Source organism: Brachycentrus maculatus, unplaced genomic scaffold (genome assembly GCF_059751285.1).
Source record: "Brachycentrus maculatus isolate JH-2025_06_01 unplaced genomic scaffold, ASM5975128v1 h1tg000118l, whole genome shotgun sequence".
Taxonomy (NCBI): domain Eukaryota; kingdom Metazoa; phylum Arthropoda; class Insecta; order Trichoptera; family Brachycentridae; genus Brachycentrus; species Brachycentrus maculatus.
In genome coordinates, this window is record NW_028280871.1 from 480,702 (window position 1) to 503,230 (window position 22,529).

The 22,529-nt window shown below is 33.5% G+C and overlaps 1 protein-coding gene across 1 annotated transcript in view; it reads right to left on the minus strand.

The window, feature by feature from the left end:
- LOC148309736 (hemocytin-like) overlaps window positions 1-16,055 on the minus strand; it is a 49,385-nt gene extending 33,330 nt beyond the window's left edge. Inside the window, exons 1-20 of the mRNA XM_088259562.1 lie at window positions 15,827-16,055; window positions 14,122-14,229; window positions 13,971-14,044; window positions 11,361-11,540; window positions 10,420-10,579; window positions 9,264-9,487; window positions 8,350-8,541; window positions 8,090-8,250; window positions 6,760-6,905; window positions 6,292-6,428; window positions 6,032-6,174; window positions 4,536-4,698; window positions 4,102-4,229; window positions 3,953-4,019; window positions 3,346-3,447; window positions 3,025-3,265; window positions 1,889-2,084; window positions 1,327-1,522; window positions 656-744; window positions 288-507 (exon numbers count right to left, since the gene is read on the minus strand). Of these exons, the coding sequence (XP_088115688.1) occupies window positions 288-507; window positions 656-744; window positions 1,327-1,522; window positions 1,889-2,084; window positions 3,025-3,265; window positions 3,346-3,447; window positions 3,953-4,019; window positions 4,102-4,229; window positions 4,536-4,698; window positions 6,032-6,174; window positions 6,292-6,428; window positions 6,760-6,905; window positions 8,090-8,250; window positions 8,350-8,541; window positions 9,264-9,487; window positions 10,420-10,579; window positions 11,361-11,540; window positions 13,971-14,044; window positions 14,122-14,229; window positions 15,827-15,960 (3,061 nt within the window). The 5' untranslated portion in view covers window positions 15,961-16,055. The remainder of the gene's footprint in view (window positions 1-287; window positions 508-655; window positions 745-1,326; window positions 1,523-1,888; window positions 2,085-3,024; window positions 3,266-3,345; window positions 3,448-3,952; window positions 4,020-4,101; window positions 4,230-4,535; window positions 4,699-6,031; window positions 6,175-6,291; window positions 6,429-6,759; window positions 6,906-8,089; window positions 8,251-8,349; window positions 8,542-9,263; window positions 9,488-10,419; window positions 10,580-11,360; window positions 11,541-13,970; window positions 14,045-14,121; window positions 14,230-15,826) is intronic.
- Between the last annotated feature and the right edge of the window lie 6,474 nt (window positions 16,056-22,529).

Sequence of the window (22,529 nt, forward strand, 5' to 3'; positions counted from 1 at the left end):
GTCTCTATCCTTGTCTTTTCAATTTGGCGTACCTGCTACGTTATGTTGGTAATATATAAACCTTAGAAAGGCACAAATGTTAGAAAGCATCAAAGGTTTTATTCAATACAATATCAGATTGTTATAGGACTATTTCGAGTAATATATGTGTATGTTCGGACAATACAATGTTGAGTTGCATGTGTTGGTCAAGAAGAGTTTCAGCTAAAATGTATTAATGGGACAATGGGATCCGTGTGGAGCTGGTGGCTGAGGCCAGACTACCAAATTAAATCTCCCAAACTTACCGGCAAATAGCTGACTCTTGAGTTTCTCGCACAACTTCTCGGCAGTGGCCTTGTTCTGCACGTTGACATCGCACGGATGTGAATCTTCCTTGTCCGCCAAATCGTTGCACTGCTCTCCCGTCTTCCACTTATTGGCGAAGGGTATCACGGCCTGCTCCACATCTCCCTCAGGAGTCAGGAAGTCATCTTTCTGGTTAGAATTGAATGTGCCGCACAAACCCTAGTGAAAACATTAAAATTAACAATATTTTTTTTTTTTTAACTTACTGTGGGTATTTTAAAGCTTGTGTACAAATTATAGATACGCCAACAGGAGGTAAAGCAATTTTTAAACAAATAATAATAGCCGGCTTCAAACAGTCAACTACCTTAGTTTTTCCTCGGAACGATGCTGGTGCGTCTACATGAGCTCTAGTCAGTCCGTCCCACCATACTTCAAGCCCATTTGGTAATTCCACTGTTAAAAAAAAACAGCATCAAATATTATCACACCTGTGCTGGTTGAACATTTAAATCTTTGATATACTTATTTAGATGGGTGCTTATATGCTTAAAAATGTTTTATATTCTTATAATTTCTAAATTCAGTCACATCACTCCTCTACTTCACGGACTACACTGATTACGCATTCCCAAAAGGGTAGAGTAAAACTCTGTCTCCTCATGTATAAATCAATACATAATATGGCTCCAGAGTATCTAAAAGAGTTGTGCATTACAGACGAATTGGTTGATAGACGTCTCACGGTTCGAGAGTGTGCCTTTGCTGTTACAGACTGATGGCATGAAATGCTCTTCCACCAGTAGTTAGAAACAGTAAGAGTTATATGATCTTTAGAAAAAAAGTAAAAAAACATTTGTTTGCTAAATTATTTCCACAATCTCCTTTTGCCCAATTAAATTACGGTGAAGCACTCTTGAGGTAGTATTTTACAAAAAATAGCACTACTTAAATTATCCAAAATTATTATAATTACAATTTTTTTTGTAAACAAGGATTCCACATTGCATTACAAAAAATATAAATATGTTTACAAACCTAAAAGGAAAAGCGAAGACACAATTCGAATTTTCATCCCTCCGACTTTAGCGGGAAGCTTATTTACATCCTTCCCATTAACGACTACAGCTCGACCTTGCTTCAGCTGGACAACAGTTTCGCCGTATCGGATGATCACAGCCTTAGTGCAGGACGGCAGGTCATATATATTATCATCGTTAGCAAGATTCATAGCCTACAACAACAAAAAATATTTATCCAAATATGTTTCTTGCCTCCGCCTCCGTAACTTACTGATAAGTGCGACTATTTGACTACCAGGCTGAAGATCTTAGGTTTGATTCTCAACGATCGATTCAAAATATTATTAGCAATTTTTCACTCAATATTTATGTACCAGTCCAGGGTGTTATACCCTGGACTGGTACCTGAAGCACACAACTGATCACCTTGAATTCCCATCATGTAATGAACAATAAAAATAGCATCATGTAATTAACAATAAAATCAGAAGAATATGAGAGAAAAGGAGAATAGCAGCAATGGCTAGGTCACTCAGGGTAGCATATCAGCTTGTGTTACTTAGTTGATGTTTACTTACTAAAGATATGGCTCCAGAGCAAGCGACATTCTCTCCCTCAATACTGAAGTTATTTCCCTTCACCAGGTAGTAGGAGCACTGCCCCATGAAGTTGAATCTCCGTCCATCGAAGGTCTGGTAATGAGGGTCTCCTACGGCGGAGCACCGAGCCCCGCACGACACTTGCGTGCACAGCCACTCTCCATTCTGACAGGTGCTGGGGAAATTTAAATCAATAATTTAGCATAAGTGTAAATGTCTGTCAGGTAGAATGTATCCGTTCTCTGGTATACCAATCACGAATGAGTTACACATGCTAGTTGTCACTACATTCATGCTAGTTGTCACTACATTCATGCTAGTTGTTACTACATTCATGCTAGTTGTCACTACATTCTTTACATGTGTTGCCTTGGTGCTCCACACGGATTGGATGTCCGTCGTAAATTTTCAAATTTCCCGTAATCTAGGAAGGGAACTTAAAGAACTTAAAGAAGGGAACGCTTTTTAACCATTTAGCAGCATAATAAATCATAATGATTACTACATTCCTCTGCTGAATAAATTTCCAAAAATGTAAGTATTATAAAAATATAATTAATGATGTTTTTAGTACAATTTCATGTGACAATACTTAAGTGTAATTTTAACATAACACCATAACACTTTTAAGTCCCATATTAAGTCCCATAACACTTCAATGGTCAATCCACTTAAATGAAATTATATTTAAAGTGAACCTTATTGTTCATTTTTTATTCTATTACTCTTACCCTTATCTTCATCCTCAAATGCATAGAGTACTGCATTTTATCAATATAGTTTCTTGATAGCTGCTTTCATAGAGGTAAGGTTATGAGTCCTGCACTTCAGGCAGCTATCCATGGTGATATTAAATAAATATTGGGGTGAAAAATCACTTATATTTTCTTTAATAACTCTGAGAATTGAACTCGGGACTTTATCGTGGAAGCCAAATGCAGAAATCACTAGACTACAGGGGCGGACAATACAAATAAAATACTTATTTTTAGTGCAAAAAAAAAAATGTTGGTACTAGTCTGGCCGCACTAAGTTCTTGCGCCAGTTACTGCATATTGACTACAATAGGGTTCGATTCTGTTCGTGAAATAACTTTGAATTTAATGAAGCATTACCAAGTATTGCAATCCTTGGGTACACTAGTTCCAGGGGGGAACTGCTTCCCTCGGAGTCTGCAAGGACACTGATCTTTGGTGACGCAGTGCCCGGCGTGCAGCAAAGTGTCCGGGGGGCAGAAGCAGCCCTCAGTACAGGAAGCTCCCTCTTGGTGGGCAGAGTCTTCAGCGGGGCTACCGCAGCTCAGCTGGACTGGAGGTCCGCACCACTGATATACACGACCGCCCGTGCAATTCATCACTAGGAAGAAACAACAGCGTATATTCTAATATTGCAATGCATTCATTATCTAGTTGTTGTGACTATAACAAGAAACTCACTGCATGTGTCTACATCCCTCCATTTGGCAAGTGACTTGATTCCTTGGGCGGTGCACTGTCCTGCATACACTGCCAAACTGTCACAACCGCATTCTTCTCGAGCTGAAATCAAACATTATTCTCAAAAGAGTAATAAAGTAACTTCTTCTTCTCTAACCTTCTGTTCTGCACTGCTGGATATAGGCCTCTTCCGTATCCTTCCATTACCTTCAATTGGTTGCTATTTAAGCCAGTTTCAACCTCGCTCACACCGACTATGTTGTCGGACCATCTTTTTTGGGATTTTCCTATCTTTTTATTTACCTGTCTCTATATTAAAAAAATTGGGGGTCATCTGTGGGATCCTGTCTTGCAACATATCCCACCCATTGCCACTTGAGTCTTGCCACGTGATCCATGATATCTGCTGTTTTGGTTCTGTTCTTGATTTTTTCATTTTATACTTTATCTCTCAGGCTTAAATCAAGCATGGATTTTTCCATAGATCACTGTGTGCATTTGAGCTTCCCTGAGTTTCTTCTTGTCAGAGCCATAGTCTCTAGTGCATATGTATTCACTGCTAGTGAATAAAATATACCAAATATTAAAATATCAAAAAAATACATACACTGATGAGGCGGACATCCACAGTAGTCCCATTTGCAAGACTCGAGTAAAAGAGAAATGTCCATGATCTGGAATAATTATCATTTATTGAAATGAAAGCTTTGTAAATGATTAAGTGGTCTCACAAATTTCATTGAACATATATCTTACTTTACTGCAGGCAGAGAAGCGCGTTTTAGATACTAAATTATTACAGAATGTTTCAGCTTCAGCCGCTAGTTTCTTTGGCTTCAAACTGCATGCGTGTTGCTCTGATGGTGTATCTTCGCATAATTCATCTGAAAAAAACACAATAACCGTTAATGTGGTATATAATCCACGAAATATTTATTATTTATTAAACAATAAATATTTGTGTTTTTATTGTTTACAAAATTACCTTAATTTCATACTATTTCTGTGAGTCTAAGTGGCTCATTATTAGAAATAGGTATCGAATTGTGGTAGAGTGGGTTCGAACTGAGAAACTCTGACTCAAGAGTCCGCGACACTAACCACGGGACCACAACCCGACACTATAATATAATATAACTCAAATACAATTTCAAGGTACATTGAAATTAAGAATTAAAGTAGTAAATAACCTCCAATCTTCTTATATTTCCAACTATCAGCGAGCGTTACAATTGTTTTGGGGACAATTCCTTCTTTGGTAACGACATCATTGTCCGGATTTCCATCAATCTTTCCGCATAATCCTTCTGTTCGTCCCCATAGAGATTCTGTCACATCTATTTGCACCAATTGCTGAAAGTACATTTTAAAATATGCTATGTAAATTGTTAGCCAAGAAAAAATGTTCCAAATCATTCATAAAATTTACGAGGACAACATATCTTCAAACAATGTGGATTAAATCTATAGAAAATATCACAATGTAGAAAAAGAATCTAAAAAATCATTATAATCTTAGTGTATATTGTGATGATTTCTATGGGCTTTTTGCATATCAAACACAAACTTATTTACAATATTTTGAGTGTGTCCAAATACTTGTTCACAAAATCTGGATTATCTCCAATTACAGGAGTTATTTTCATATTATTTTTTGACATCTCATCAAAGATGAAGAAGAATATGGAAGTCTGGGCATTTACAGGGCTTACGACCGTCATAGGCTGGTTTAAGTGATCACTTTACACACGTGTAACATTCACCAATTCTACCCATTATTGACAACCACACTACTAAATTCTTGGAAGTTCTATATATATGAACCAATTTAGAAACCTTGTTCATGAATCACTAGAACTTCACTAGAGACATCTATTGGTGAGATGTAAAGAAGCTTTTTATTAAGCAGAAACTCTTATATTAGTATGTGAGATCCGAATCCTGGATTATAAAAAGCTTCTTTACATCTCACCAATAGATGTCTCTAGTGAAGTTCTAGTGATTCATGAACAAGGTTTCTAAATTGGTTCATATATATAGAACTTCCAAGAATTTAGTAGTGTGGTTGTCAATAATGGGTAGAATTGGTGAATGTTACACGTGTGTAAAGTGGTCACTTAAACCAGCCTATGACGGTCGTAAGCCCCGTAAATGCCCAGACTTCCATATTCTTCTTCATCTTTGATGAGATGTCAAAAAATAATATCAAAAAATAATACAAACTTATTTATTGAATGATTTATAAGTTGGAATTAAAACAATGTCTATACATTTTTTTAATTTATTTTTATTTTTGCAAAGTTAAAATTAGTTTTGTATAAAAAATGTCAATAGTTACACCTCCCTCCAATTAGTTGAGTTTGTGGAGGAGTATTTATGGTATTTGGATAGATCTTCGGGTCATTGCCCAGTTATTTGAAGACCAGAAAAATGTATTTGGATACTCCTAGAATATGGATGCCCACAGTTCAGTTTAAAAATTGGATAGTTTCATCTATTTCATATTAAGAGTACCAGACGACTTTTGAGCTAAGAATCTAGTTGGATATTAAGATTATTCCAGATCTTGCACCAGTCAAAACATTTGTAATGATTCTTTACTCTTCATTTCTTAAATTACAACACAATTTTGTGTTATTAGACTAACGAGAATAGCACGATACTTTGTCGAGTGTGGAGTAGGTACCTTGGTGTCCCATTTCACTGTGACTCCGAGCGTCTCCAGAACCATCTGGACCATGTGACCAGCCATCTGAACACGGAGACCAGGTAGTTGGGCGGGAATGGGAAGAAGACGCTTGCTGCTTTTAAATATTACACCTCCATCATCTAAAATCACTCATACATGAATTGTAAATATTATGATCTTGCGTCTTGCTGTTGGTTTCAACATAAATAAAGGTTGAATTATATGATTAAGGTTTAAAAAAATAATGAAATATTTACCATTAGCTTCCAATGAGTATTCCTTGTCTTGAAGAAAAATAAATACTCGTCTGCGATCGTCAGAATTCTGTACGGCAACACTGAATGTATTATCTTGGCTGTCTCGAACTAATATATGACGGCACGGAGAGTCAAAACTGAGAAATAAGATAAATTACGAGTGTTGGTTAAGATTATTGAATTAATGGTAGCGAATTCTTCTTGTAGATTATAACTTGGTAATCTGACAAGATGATTGATTCATTGATCAATTATCTAGACAATTTATTACTTTACAGTTTACAGGAGGAAGTCATTGACATTTGTCCGATGAGCAGCACTTTGCATTGTAAGGTACAGAAAGACACACATACATTTTAAACATTAAAACGTCCAATTAGCAGAGTAGTCTTGCATTTTAAATGCATTTATATTTAAGGTGAGAAGTAATATGCTTGTTTTGGTGATTATATAATAAAAATATGAAACCTGTAAACTTTTCCATCAAATGTCTTGAAATGAGCACCACCCCATGTGAAGCACGTTCCCGGTTTTGGAATGACAGGTTCTACCGTCACATAATTTACTCCATGGCCATATTTAGTAGATCCCATCAAACGGGGATCGCTGTCATTCTAAAATATAACAATAAATAAACCTTCTAGGACCTACTTACAGGGGATAATTATAAAATATAAATTTATTGGTTTTTGAAAATATCATAAAATAAACATTTCTCCCTGTCAAAACTATTTGATGATAAGTAGAGAGGAGGAAAGAGTAAAAGGAGAGTAAATTGTCACATCGCTCACTCCTTTCAAGAACGTCATAAATCAAAATTCGTAAATTTTCAGTTGTGCATGTTTTCGGAATGCACAGAAAATTTACTATATCCCAGCAGAAGCGGCATATTTTTAACTTAATATTTACCCGCTACAGGGCAGAAAGTGTTGTTTTTGCATTTTGAAGAAAAGGTATTGTTTAATTATTTTTTAAAATAAACTAAATATTTTTCAAATGGAGAAAAAACCTTCAGGTTTTACTTAAAAAGATGTGTTGCACAGTAAAAAGTTCAGTAAGTGGCTTGATATTTATTTTTAATACATTGTATTATATTTTTAAACTTTAAAAACGTTCTCCTGAAAAATCGAGTTTTTTTATTTATGACGTTCTTGAAAGGAGTGAGCGACATATTCTTATTGTCGAGGGGAGAGGAATAAAAATATATTGCCCCCCTGCTCAATCACTTTAGCGCCCTCTATAAAACCTTTCCGATACCCACAGGGAGACGATATCACCCACTTTGGGAATCACTGGCCTAGGTAATAGAATAATTTGTTTGAGCCTGAAACTGATATCTGGTCATTTAACAAAGCAGAAATAGCCACAATGATTGCCAACCTTCAGCGCGGAGTGGCACAATTACATGAATTAGGAACAAGGATAATTTTTACAAAAATATCTTTAGTTTACTTCACTAGTTGCCAGTGTTTAAATGTGACTTAATTTTTTTTTAAATCATTTTTATTTTTAATACATGTTTAATTTTAAAATAAATAAAACAGTCAACTTATCTCCTTATTTCAGAATAATATTTTAAAATAACGTATTTTAATATTTTTAGTCTATATTTCAAAGTAAAAAAATATAAGTTTTTTTTTTAAAATTCAAGTTATCATAGTTTACTGAATGTCCACATTACTGTTTTCAGATAGTTGCATGCACCAAGCATATTTAAGAAGCGCAGTAAATCTGTATACAATGTGTTTAAGCTATATGTATAACATTAACATATGCATTAATATACATTGCAACAAACCGAATATCCAAATGATCCCACCGCACCATATGTACCACCAGTTTTGGAGTGGTGCCAATTGCCATGAGGTATTTCACCATAGCTATCATGTGTTTTGCTGTAGTTTTTGGACTTGTAAAATGCTTGAGAAGATCCACCCATTATTACAACTTGTTGGTTTCCTGTATAAATATAAAAGAACAATTGTAGTTTGTCAAGGATTGTAATACAATTTAAATTTGCTTTTTTATTAATTATTGATTTAGGATACAGATATTTACCATACACACACTGAGGTATTGGCTGAGGAAGGAAGACTCCATTAGAAAAAGAGCATGTATAAGATGGGACAGGTGTTTTATCGAAGTGAATGCCAGATGGACAAGACAGACTGCATGAGAGGGTTTCTCTATCACCAGAACAGTTATAGCCACCGTTGAATCCTAATTTGGCTGCGGTACAAGCATCAGCAGCTGTTGAAGAAAATTCAAAACACTTCATTATAAATCTGCTTGTCATTCTAGTTGTAAGATATGAGTTGTTAGGTCTGAGGGTTGACAGGAACTGCATGTAGCAGCGTTGTCGACTGGAGCACAGTGCAGCATATTCTCATAATTGGCAAATCATGTTATAAAACTCGCCACACAATAACTCACACTAATTCAATGTTCACCTGCTGATTCCTTAACAAGAAGAATTTGATTAGACAATACATTTAAGAAGTAAGGATTAGGTAATAAATTCAGCAAGTCCGGAAATGCCTTTAATATACTTGAACCGCTAACATTTTTACTTTTTATATCATTAACCATTTTGCATAATAATTTTATTGTAACTAAGTAACCATCTAGCATGCTTTGCTTCCATTCCAGATCCAACTCGTCAGCTATAAAAGCATTACTTTATCATTTGTCAACAATCATACATGCCGAAATTGTAGTACTTTTTAATCATTCTCAAATGTCTCGTGAAATATTCAAATATATTTACATTTCTCACTTGTATATCACTATAATGACCCTAACCAGACCCAATGTCTAAAGGTTAGTGATACGGTCATGGTGTATATTGGCATCCTCAGTGAGGCAAATCAAATGTAAAAAACTAAATTAAATTTGTAATATGGTGAGGGTGGAGTATTCTACACTATGTACTTAAGACTATTACAACAATCGATGAAATGAATAAAACTTACAATACTGGCACTGGGCCCCTCGGAACTCCTGAGGGCATTGACAAACATTGAGAGCCAGACAGTTCCCCCCATTCATGCACGGTGGTTGGCATATCGGTTGACAATTGGGTATAACCACCATATCCGATCTTGTAGGAATCCAGTTTCCTTCCTTGCAAATCAAGTTTGTGATGGAAGAACCGTCAGGAAACTGGTGATCTTTAGCACATGAAATTGTACATGATCTACAATAAAGAAAACAAAAAAAATCAGTCTCATGAATAGGACCCAAAAATGATAACAATTACACTATTTAGAGCAGGCCTGGCCAACCCAAATTGCACCCCGGGCCGCATCGATGCCTTTAAATTTTCCCAAGGGCCGCATATAGACATTAGAAAAAAATAATTAATTTTTTTCATAACAACGAATTTCATACTTACTGATTTTTTGTAAGTTTTATAAATAATTTGAATGGAAAGGTAATCAGAAAGTACAATCAGGGTAATTTTGAATAATAAAACATTACTACAGCCAGATGTGAGATGAAAACACACAGAAACAACAAAAAATGTATTTGTATAGTAATGAACATTTTTAAAAATTTAAAAAATCAATTAGGACACGTAAATGAAACAATTTTATTTCAAATAAAACCAATTTATCAATGGCCACTCAGTGTGAGATTTGAGTTTTTTTTCGCTTAATTTCTCTAAATCTATTTCAATAGTTGAAGTTGCACATCTTAACTGGCTTTCGAGATTTTTCGTGATTGGTGATGCTGAAAAGCGTCCGAACGGATATTGTTCACTGTTTATAACAAAGTGCATTACTTGGCTCATAGATAATACTTAAGCACATAAATTTTGTTGATGTATCAAACCCTGTATCACAAATATATCACTGGTTTAAAAATATATTCTTCATACATGACCGCGGGCCGCACGTAAGAGCCCGCGGGCCACGGTCACGGTTGGCCACCCTTGATTTAGAGTCTAATAGTGTAATATTTATGTTTCTCTCGCCTGTTGCCCTTATCTAATGAAAATGGAAAACTAAATGGGGCTTAGAGCACTGCATTTTTACTGCAAGTTTAATAATGCCCTGGATTTTTCATATAGGATTAATATCTCATTTCATTAACGGAAGAGATATTTTCATTTATTTTCATACTTACGTAGAAGTGCAACTCCTTTTACTGTTTTTTGGTAACGGGGGATAGTTCAGACAAGGTTTTTTTTCAAATTGGCACTGTGGACCATTAAAGTTTTCTGCGCAGTTACACTGTCCCGGGGCCACACATATCCCATTGTGTTGGCAAGGTGGCAAGCAAATGGCTACAAAAGATTGCAACATTGTTTTTAAAGCTATTTAAATAATATATATTAAAATTAATATTTAAGGTTCTAGAAATAGATTGATCTATATATGTATCTGTGAGTATGTAAAAATCATAACTGCAAAAATAAATCTCTATTAAGGATTTATTTTATTTTAACCCTTTCATAATCTTTATATAGTGTAACTCTAAAATAAGAATCAAAAAGACGAAAAAAACATTTTCTTTCGACGAATTAATGAATTTGAATCTCAGGGGGGTCTCTACAATAAATCAATGACATTATTAATTTTGCAATATTTTTTCTCTCCATATATTTAATTAAAGAAAATAATAATAATAATAAATCCCTTACCGCACCCCAATGGTGCATAGGGCACTGCTTCATATAAACGCAGTGTTATCTCGATCGATTACACATGAAGGAAAGGTGATCAGCCCTCCACTTCAGGTACCAGTCCAGTGTAGTATTGAATAAATATTAGAGTGAAAAAAACACTTATATTTATTAAACCCCCCTGGGAATCGAACCCGGGACCTCCAGAACGGTAGGCGAGCATGCTGACCATTACACTACGGAGGCGGACAGTAAATAAGCTTCATTATTTTAAATTTTTTTGAAAGAGCGTGATTTATTTTTATCAAGGGGATTCCAGAATCATCATATCCTTTATACTGTTTTTACAGATCATTGAGCAAAAATTACTTAAAAAAGATTCTCTACTGCGTATTATTAAAAATAACCAGAAAGTAATGAATGATTTAATTTAACAACATACGGGAGCAGCCTGGTATGGATGGCCAGCCTTGAACGGTCCACATCCCATTTTCACAGGTGACAATGTGACTATCTGCTCCATCATCAAACTGGTAATCCGGGATGCATGTCACCCGACAGCCACTGAACATGGAACACTTCATCATGGTGTTCATCGGAGTCTCAGGACGAGAAGAACACCCTTCACAGGTATCAATTCATTATTTAAAATATCAATTATCTTTTCTCATAATTATTAGATTTAAATACAAGTTTGGTTCTGTCCTTTTTTTTATTATAAATTAAAGGAATTTCTTTCTTTATAAAATGAAGTTCAAATCTATCCAATTTATTGTAGAGCAATGGCGGTCACGACTAGGAGTATAAAGCTAAAGACGTCTGCAGATACTGGATTAAAATGGATGTGGACCACTTAGCATAGAACTCATTGACTGAGTTTGAGAGAGATCTATACTCAAATCTGGGCGCAAAACAGCTCAAACTAAATGAGCTGTATTTATCAGACCAATATTTTTGCTAAACATACTTAGTTTGACATAATATTTTCTTCATAAGTACTATTGAAGAAGGCCTCTTTATGATAACCAGCTACAGTTGGGTGTTTAGCTGACATGTGTTTATAACTATACATACTGCTCAGTCCAATGCTGGATAAATGCTTGCTTTGTGTATACCCTAAATCATGTATCTGTCAGATGTTTGTCACACGATAGCCCCCATCTGAACAAGGCCTAATAGTTGAAATCGAAGACGGATTAAGAGTCAAAGCAAACCATTCAATTAGATTTTATTTAGTTTCTGAATTTAGGGCTGCAACACATGTCCAGAAACAAAATTTGGAATATCTTTACATCGGAGAAAATGTGGAAAGTTTATACATGGGCTTCGTGCATTTGGATGCCTCGATTGTGAAACTGAATCAAATATATTTTAATCAAATGGTAGGTACTTTGAAAATATTCTAGTCAATACGGTAAGAAAAAGTATAAGTACATATCTACCTATCTGCTTTAGAAATTTACTAAACCAGCCTCTTTTCAGAGGTTGGCCCAGACTTTCTATTATGAAATTGTAGTCTACTTGAGTTGTAGTTAACTCAATTGTAGTTGAACACTTGAGTGTTCAATAAATGTAGACACTTACTTGAAACCTTTTACTATAATTGTATACCAATTCATAACTAACATATGAAAATTAAAGGGCCTCTCAATGACATAATTTATAAACAAGGAAAACAATACATGATAAATATATTTTTCCTATCATCACGTCATTTTCAGATGAATTTGTATAAAAAAATGATAATAACTAGGTCATTTAGGCCCACAACTCTTTTATCAAGAGCTGTAATTAGCAATTAGTATTTATCTCATTTCCTGTAATAATCGGATGCTGCGTAGTTAAGTTACCCAATAATAATTAGCAAGGAACTCTCACCGAATGGGAAACCGATAACGTAACAGATTACACGTTAATGCAAGGAAAACAACATAATTATGCACATTACTTGGAAAAATAGCAATTATAACATCCTGTTTGTAATTTTATACAATAATTGATAACCTTTATAAGAAACTGGTGCAGCAACGGTTTTTGCAATTCATATTACGTAGGTAGGTAGGTACCTACCCCGCATACGAAAATTTAATTCATTTTTAAAATAATCCTGTAATGTCTCAATGTTGACAGTGTTTCTCCAGGTAATTATGTATTGTGTTGTATATAATCAGTTATCCTGTGGGATTCGAAATGTTAGCAAAAAATTCTATCTATATATGACATTAGTAATTATCTTTATCCTTAGCAGACACATAAGCGGTGCACAACTTATACAAACTGGTAAGATTATGAGTGTTCAACTTTGATTGCCCTGGCCATTGGTGAATTCTCATTTTTAACTCACATGCTTTCTACTATTCCTCCTCCATTTTGTTTCCTATATACCAGTAATGTCTTTCACGCTGAACTCCTTTATTTATGTCATCTGCATCCCATCAAACATATTACACACATCAAAATCTACAGATTATTCACTACAGTGAAAGACAGATCGGCCTACCATCATATAATTAACATGGCTGTTGCCATGGTTGTTCATTAACAGATACGGTTCCCTATGCATCATTTGGGTCTTGATAGGAGCTAGAAAAATTATCCTGAAATTCACCATCAGTATCTGAGCAGTGGCTGTGCAAATCTAAGAAATTTAATCAACATGATGCCTTTATTGGACTATTATTTATATCCATTAACAGATATGTTTATGTCATCTTATTTTGTTTTTTTTAGCTTGTAGAAAAAAAAATGTAGGTAGTTATTTTAAAAAAATATACATATTTTGAAATCTTTTAATGCAATTTTTAAAATGTGTCAAAATACAAAATAACATTGTGAATTGTCTGGCTTTTCTGATTTTTTTTTCCTGTGATCAAAATTTGATCGGTAGCTTTCTGATAGTACAAGAAGTTTAGATGATGCAATGTCACCATGTAAACTATTAAAATAACAAATTTACTAATTCCACTTGCTAAAATAGGGTGTCAATACCACTGGATTTCAAACACAAACCGCATTCACTAAATGAAAAAATACTTATTTGGAGATTTCTTACCTCCTTTATATGTTCCCATATTAGCAGACGCCTCGTGGCTGGAAAAGGGATCTTCTTTACTGCTATGAGATGGCCTGGAGAGAAATTATGTTAAAAGTAGAGATAAATTTATGAATTCGAGGAAATATAAAGTACATAGCTAAATACTTACAATTTGAATGACTTGACACCAAAAGTCTTGTGGTGGCCAAATTTCATAGGAAATTCCCCAGTTTTAAATATGTCCGGTAAGTGATGAGGGACACCAACATCAGATAATCTAAATAATTATATTAAAAATTAATATATGTAAGTAAGTTCCCAACGTGGGGCGCACACCCCACCGGGAGGCAATTTGAATGTCTTGGGGGCAATGCGCAAATGGTTCATATTTGTTACATTGTTGAAAAAAAAAATTCGAAAAAAAATATATTGCAGCTCTGACTGAGTATATGTATTTATATAGAAATATTGGAGTTGTAATGTAACATAATATACATATTATTTGTTTATGAAAATTAAATAGAAATAGTTTATATTGCATGTGTGCATTTTTTATTTGAAGTAATTCACTTTTTTCAGAAATTAGTTGGTGAAAAAAACGAATAGGGGGGTGTGGAGATTTTTGATTCGTTAAAGTGGGGCATGGTACAAATAAGGTTGGGAAACACTACTCTACATGCTCTGTGAAAAATTAACAAAAACAATTTTTTATGTAAAATGATAAAAAATAAATTAAAGATTTCTTCTAACCATTATTTGAAGCAGAGTTGTGATATCAGATAAATATTAGTACATAATCTATCGACCCAGTGTTATCTTGGTTGTTCATTAAACAAAATCAAGGTGATCAGTCATGAGATTCAGGTACCAGTCCGGGGTGATATAATTATTAGAGTAAAAAGTTATTTATGTTTATTTTGACCCCCCGGGGTTTGAAGGGCGACGGAATTTTACCGTCCGGCACGTCAGTTAGCGTTTTAAAAGCACAAGCCAATCCAAATTGGCTTGTGCTTTTGTCCATCTTTCTTCCGATCGGTGCGTGAACACGTTGTGCGTAAATTCGATCACGCTAAACTGTCGTAGTTGCTTTCATTTTTCAAAACCGGACTGACAGACGGTAAAATTCAGGGTAGTGGACAAGCGCCCTAAGCATTCAACTCGGGACCTCAAACATGATAGCAAAATGTGGTAAATACTTCACTAAGGAGTGGATAGAGTCGGAATACTTAAGATTGGATGAATAAACTGTCAGTTTTTATCCAATGGATGCATTTCAACACTCCAAATCAAGTGCAAAAATGTAAACACAACTTGTAAATGTTACTTGTAGAAAAATATTGATAAGTATTCTTTTTTTGCAACCGTTAGTCTATTATTTTTTTATCCGCCTCCGTAGTGTAATGGTCAGCACGCTTGGCTACCATACTGGAGGTCCCAGGTTCGATTCGCAGGGGGGAGTCAAATAAATATAAGTGTTTTTTTACTCCAATATTTATTCACTATTACCCTGGACTGGTACCTGAAGCAGAGGGCTGATCACATTTCCTTCATGTGTTAACGATCAAGATAACAATGCGTTTATATGATGCAGTACTCTATGCACCGTTGGGGTACGGATAAGGGTTTTAAAATTTTGATACTTTTCTTTTTTTGCTAACTGAGCCTTATCAAAGTTGTAAAAAAATGCATTAAAACAACATGTATATATTTATTACACACAAATATTTTAATAAAATGTTATTTTAGTGGCCCCAAGCCCGATATAAAAAATAGGAATGAAGTTGTGGTAGAGTGGGCTTATACATAAAAACTCTGACTCAGAATCCGCGATGCTAATCACGGAACTCCAGCACAATGCATGCAATATTACTTACTCCACTGGATATTCCTCAGTGTTGCTATGTTTCTTAAAACCAAAGTTCATCCCAAATCCAGGATCAGATTTTACATTCCAAAAATTGATCAAAATCACAAGGCACAACAAAAACCTATCTTTAAACTTAAACATTTTAAAAATCAAATGCCAGTATTCACAATCTCAAATTATTAACGTCATAGTGAACTTGACACAATATGATCGGAGTATTGTTAGAGTAACAATGAGACGATAAAGACTTGCTTCCATTTAAATGGGATAACATCATAGGTACTAACCATTTTTTTGTGCATTTTATCTGAACAGGAAACTACGTGTTTGCATACGATGTATTAAAATCCCAGGATTGATTATTTATAACCCTTTAAATATAACCCATTTTGATTTAGTTTTATATATTCCCGATTTTGTCCGCCTCCATAGTGTAATGGTCGGCACGCTCGGCTACCGTTTTGGAGGTCCCGGGTTCGATTCCCAGAGGGAGTCAAATAAATATAAGTGATTTTTTCACTGTGATATTTATTCAATATTACCCTGGAATGGTACCTGAAGCGGAGGGCTAATCACCTTTCCTTCATGTGTAAACGATCAAGATAACACTGCGTTTATTTGAAGCAGTGCTCTATGCACTATTGGGGTGCGGATAAGGGTTTTGTTTATTATTATATGTAATCCCATCTTAATATTTATTTATCATCCTGAACGCTTTACCCTCCAATGCTATTATACCTTATGCACCATTGAATGTGGATGAGAGTTAGAAGAAGAAATTAACCCTTTCTGTGAATTTTTATGTTTAAAAATTCTATATTTTCATATCAATGTAGGAAAAATTTATGGAAGAAATATATTTTATTTATTATATATTTTTATTTCATTCACATTGATAGTGGTGATGACATCTTCAATCTACAGGAACGCTATTCTTTTTTTGTTTGAAAAAGAGAAATATAATATTTATGTTTTTATTATTTACACAAATATTTCAATTTCATACTATTTCTGTGAGCCTAAGCGGCTCATTATTAGAAATAGGTATCAAACTGTGGTAGAGTGGATTTGAACCGAGAAACTCTGACTTCAGAGTCCGCGACACTATGAACTACTGGACCGCAACCCGACAATTCCTTATCCGAATATCTTCTTGGTTTAGACCGGTTTGTCAAGGGCAGAGGGTTTGAGTTGCATTACAGGTCTTGTGAGTCTTTCATCGCCCATTCTATCTGCTTCTGGATGCTACTATCTTCTTCTTTCTATCACTCTCTAAAAGCATCCTGTACTTTGCAAGTTCATATATTTCTGTCCTTTAGACCAGAGGTGTCAAACTCAAAAGGCACCAAGGGTCGCATAAGGTATTTTGGGTACGCCGGCGGGCCACATAAAAAACTCAAAAATCTCATTTTCATTTTTATCTAACTTTAAGTGTATAATTTACTATCAAAGAGAGTTACATGAGGTACAGTAGATCAAACTTAATGATTTTGTAAAAAAATATCATGTTTTGGTACAGAAAAATGATTTCAATGAAGAATTAAAATAAATGAAAAATATAATCACGGGCCGCCACAAAAAATACTCTTTATTTGACATGCTTGCTTTAGACTATGCTCTTTGTTGTCATTCCCAAGGCGGATCTTCAGGTTTTCATCCCCAAAACTCTAATTAATAATTCTCCTTCTTCTTAAATTAGATTTTTTTAAAGAAAGTGACTTCTGTGATGTTGATGTACAGCTATCCCCTATCTCTTGAATAGTCTTCCGGGAAGGCAGTGACCCGGTGGTATCTTGTTAGCCGCAATGTAAGAAGTGCTTGATTCATCCATTTGGTGGTCTCTCCAAAGTCTTCTTATATTTCTACTCCATTGTTGGTCTTTTTTGGTCACAGGTTTGTCTAATATCTTCATTACGAATTCTGTCTCTGAGAGTCTTCCCTGTGATGCCCTTTAGACTTTAATTTCCGATGTTCCGAGTAGTTTTTTTTGGTTCTGATTAATAATTAAGTAATGATTCAGTCCTTCATGTGTCCTCTTTTGTTTCTATTCCGTACGTTATTATGGGTCGGACACAGGCTATAAATATCATATCGTATCTGAATATTTACAATTAGAACTAATATTTTCCAACGCATAAGAAATCTCAACATATTTATCGATAAAACTAAAATTTGTTATTTAGATCATTCCAAAAATGTAATACTTTCATATTTATTCATCATCATCATGTGACTTTACCCCAATGAGGGTAAACACCTTACCTAACAGCAGTTTTTCACCTATGTCTATCCTCGCAGACAGCTTGGAATGCCAAATTTGCACGCATCTTTTCAGACATTATAGTCTTACTATCTTTTAGTCCTCCTTTGTAGTCTGGTACCTAGAGGCATCTGACACAGAGGTATTTGTGGGAAGCTTTGAAGAGGCATTCTTAAAATATGACTGGCCCACTGTCATCTGTCAATTTTCAATGTGGCCATATCTGGTTCACCATATGAGGCTTGCAACCACGGTTACGCTTGAATGCCTGCAATCCATTCTCAAATATAGATCTAAAGTAGGTACCTTAGAAGGGGTATTTTTAAAATAGGGGTCTCTTTTTCCCCAGCACAATTTTTCCTCATCCACCCAGGGTTAAGACCTAACATTCACTACCATACAGCACTAATATTGTTAATTTTAAAAAAAATTGCCTAAATAAGTGATTTTAAAAAATCCCTAATTTTTATCTCATATTTTTTTTTAATAAATAATAAAAAAGGGTGAATTGCCATTTATTTATATTTTAACAAAATTATATTTTTACAAGCAAAACTTAAATAATAAATTATACTTTAAATCTTTAATTAAAATACAAATTCAAAAATACACACAAAAATCACATAAAAATGGTTGATGTCAAAATAATTCTTCTATATTAAATTAAAATTTGCAAATAAATTTACTAAAAAGATACAAAATATTTGATATCTGCAAAAATAGTTAATAATACCCTAAATTTTATATAAATCATACAAAATTTCATTAAAATATACAAAGTTACATACATCATAAACACAGAAATTCTTTTTACTTTAAATGTCTGGCTTTTAATATTGTATGTAAGATAAAATGTAGAAAATAGCCATCTTTCTCTCTAACTCTTTCAATCCAACTTTATTCATTATAAATGTGAAAATATGGGTTAAATACTGCAAAATAAAGTGGGGATTGTATAAATGGAGTCAAGGATGCTGAGTTCATAGTAAATGGATCGTGCACCATTATCCGACTTGCCCGTGACCCACTTGTACCATCAACTGACAGATAAATCTGCAGTTATCTAACAAAAATAATCCTTTGCTCCATATATATGCTTGGTATGCTTGGCTACAATACTTTAGAGACTAGAAGGAATGTGTATTTGATTACGCATTTTTATCCATTGTTACGCGGTATGATCGATAATCCTGAAATTATCCGGAGCATTGGTCTGTATGTTCCCGATAGTTACCTAAGACAGTGTCGACATAATTGTTTCTCACATTCCTATACACAGGACCAACCTATGTTGATCAATATCTCATTGGATATTGAACTGTTCCATGTGTCTGAAGGAGTTTTCCGAAGCGGGATTCTTCTACACCTTTAGCAATAGTTCTTGCATATATTTTATTTTAATGTAAACGATTTAAATTTTTTATAGTTTGTAATGTATATATTAATGGAAATAAATAAATTGAATTAAATTGAAAAAAATATTGAATATAATGTTATGTAAATTTTTCAATGATGGAAGAATCACCTGAAAAACCTTTTTTTAAATATTACACAATTGATGTAAATAACTATGCACCACATTGGCATTTCGGTATACGTCTCCCTCGAAATAACTCCAACTTTGAACGTGAACAATTTTGGTTAGTATAAGACCTTAGTGTAGAATTCGCATTCTTCTAATGGTGATCGTCTACATGCTGTTTGGAATGATCAGACAATATTACTTTTCCTAACATCCCGAGAACATATATAAATGAGACCTCATGAATCTTAAATGGGTCCAAATAGCTCGAGGACGGGGAGAGGAAATTAAACTTTGTTCAATTTTTAATTACTTAATCCAGTAATTGCTTTGTAACTACGTATTACAGTATTAACCAGTTATTAAATGATTTTACATAGCAGTAAAAATTATGTATATGGTTTAAGTCCAAGGATCTGGGGTGGATTAAATGTGTATGCTGTATACCGGTGTATTTTCATTTATTTTTATTTTTTAAATTTTTAAACTCTTATAAAATAGTCACATTTTTATCACAATAAGGCACGATATAAGTTTCATATAATAATGTGTTGTGCTCATGCTAAGCAACATTAAAAAAAATACAACCGAAAAAAGATCATAGAAAAATTTGGAATGTTTCCATACAATATATTTACATTGGTCTTGAACAACAGCAATTTACTAGAGAATAATATATAGTGAGGGTAAGATACAGAGAGTGAGGACCAGCAGGACTGTTTTTTTTGTATTGAGTTTAAATATCAATTTTAAAGGCAAATATAAATATTTGCATACAAATGTTAATCTTAATGATACAATATTTCTTCACTAAATCATGATATTGAACATCAGAATTTGGGTCATCAGAAGGTACTCATTGTAATATAAACCAGGTCTGTAGAGATTAAGTCAAGCTCAATGGATAAATATCACGATTTGTGATTAATTGGCTAATAAATTAATATGAAAAATCACAAGAGTATCGGTAGCATCCTTTTTGAAATATGTAGAAAAATAAGGGAGATATGAAGGTTTAAACTTTAGATATTTTTATAAAACGAAAAACCTGAGTTCGCATACGTCATCAAATTTCCGTCATCGAACATTTTATGACATCATATGGTTTATAGAGCTGAAATAGTAGTAGTATGGATTGTGTGTTTACCACTTCACTACCATTTGTGATATACAAATATGAGGGGAGGGGGGGGCTGGGGGGTGGACCATAGACATCAACAAATAGAGCCGCCAATAATTTAGCAATGACACCAACATTAAAATAACGCCATCGTTTCTGTGACGTCATTCATTGCTAACTTATGAAAATAACATTTTTTCGAAGGCAAGTTTCCAAAAGAAAGTGATGTATGAAAATATTAATTATATCGGCTGTAATAAACACAAAACAAGTCTAATACAATCCTTTATGGGTTGAGTATGTTAAATTAGATATTCCTCCCATCTGACAAAGATCCATTAGAAAAAAAAGTCATACTTATTAAGTATGACATTTTTATTAATTATTTTCATGAGAGAAAAATGAATGTAGAAAAATAAATTCATTACATCACAGGAAAAATAACTGCCTGCTCCATCAATTGAACCAACCATCTTGTAACATAATTGTGTAATGAATTAATTAAAAAATGCATTTTAGAACGCTTTACAGTTTTTTCCATACCTACCAACACTATTTTTCAGAACACCTAAAGTTCTGACTATAGACAGAACAGGCTGTTCAATTGATTATATTATCTATCTATTGCGTACGTAATAATGGACGGTCTGTTTTTGTGTGTAAAGGCACTAGATTTGAATACATATTCATATTCAGATCACAAGTTCTATAACCAGCCTTAATAGCCAAAAGCTATCCCTACAGCATGTGCTATTTTTAGTTTTTAATGAATGATTTAAAAAAGGTTTTTTATTAAAATTTATGTGAAAAATAAATGAAAATAAAAAATTTAATTTAAACATAGCAAGCTTCGAAACAATCTTTAGGGATTATTCAATAATTTTTATAATCATATTTTCAATTAACATACTTGTAATAAATATATATTGTTTTTATTTTTTACATACTTATATGATGTGAAAACTTACAAATATGTAAAAATATTAAATATATATTTTTTACATAATGTGTATTGGGAAAATTGATAACTAAAATGTCGCAAAAGGGAATCTTATACACAAAGCTAAATCACATTTAATAAAATACAAGTGAATTGTAGAAAAATAAACAAATAACAAAAAACAGCACAGAAAAATATTTTTTATCAGATAAAGATGGAAATTTTATATGTACATAGTATATTTTTTATCCATAGTAATAAATCTTTTACATAACGCATCACAGGAAATGTTTAAGTACAGATTAATACCTATGTGCACTCGGACATTGCTCTAGAAAAATTTAATTTAATATATTTTGGAAGCACTATGTTAAGGCAATAATATTTTAATACTATAAAGATGTATAAATATAAATTCATAATCATTTTATTATCGAATTCATGTGCATATCATGAGCATACCCATAAAAGTGACCAAGTCAATCCATGTATCATAATTAAGACATTAGGGAACTTATATGGTTTTTTATTTTAATTCTATCATAATACTGCTCAAAAATTCTAGTTTAAAACTCTTTTTCTAAAATTAAAACCATAATTCAGAAATAAAGAAGTATTTAGTCAAGGCAATTTAACAAAACTTGTTATAATTTCTTGGTCAGTTTTTGCTTTAATTTTTAATATGTAGTATTAAAAAAATATTACTTTATAAATTTTAGATGGCAGAAATTTGGATTATTATAAAAAAATAAAAATAGATACCTATTTAAAAAACAACAAACCGTTAGTAAAGTGCAAAGTATGCATCAGTGATATGTGTAAATACTGATAGGAATATGTATTTTTAAATTAAAATAATTGTAAAAGT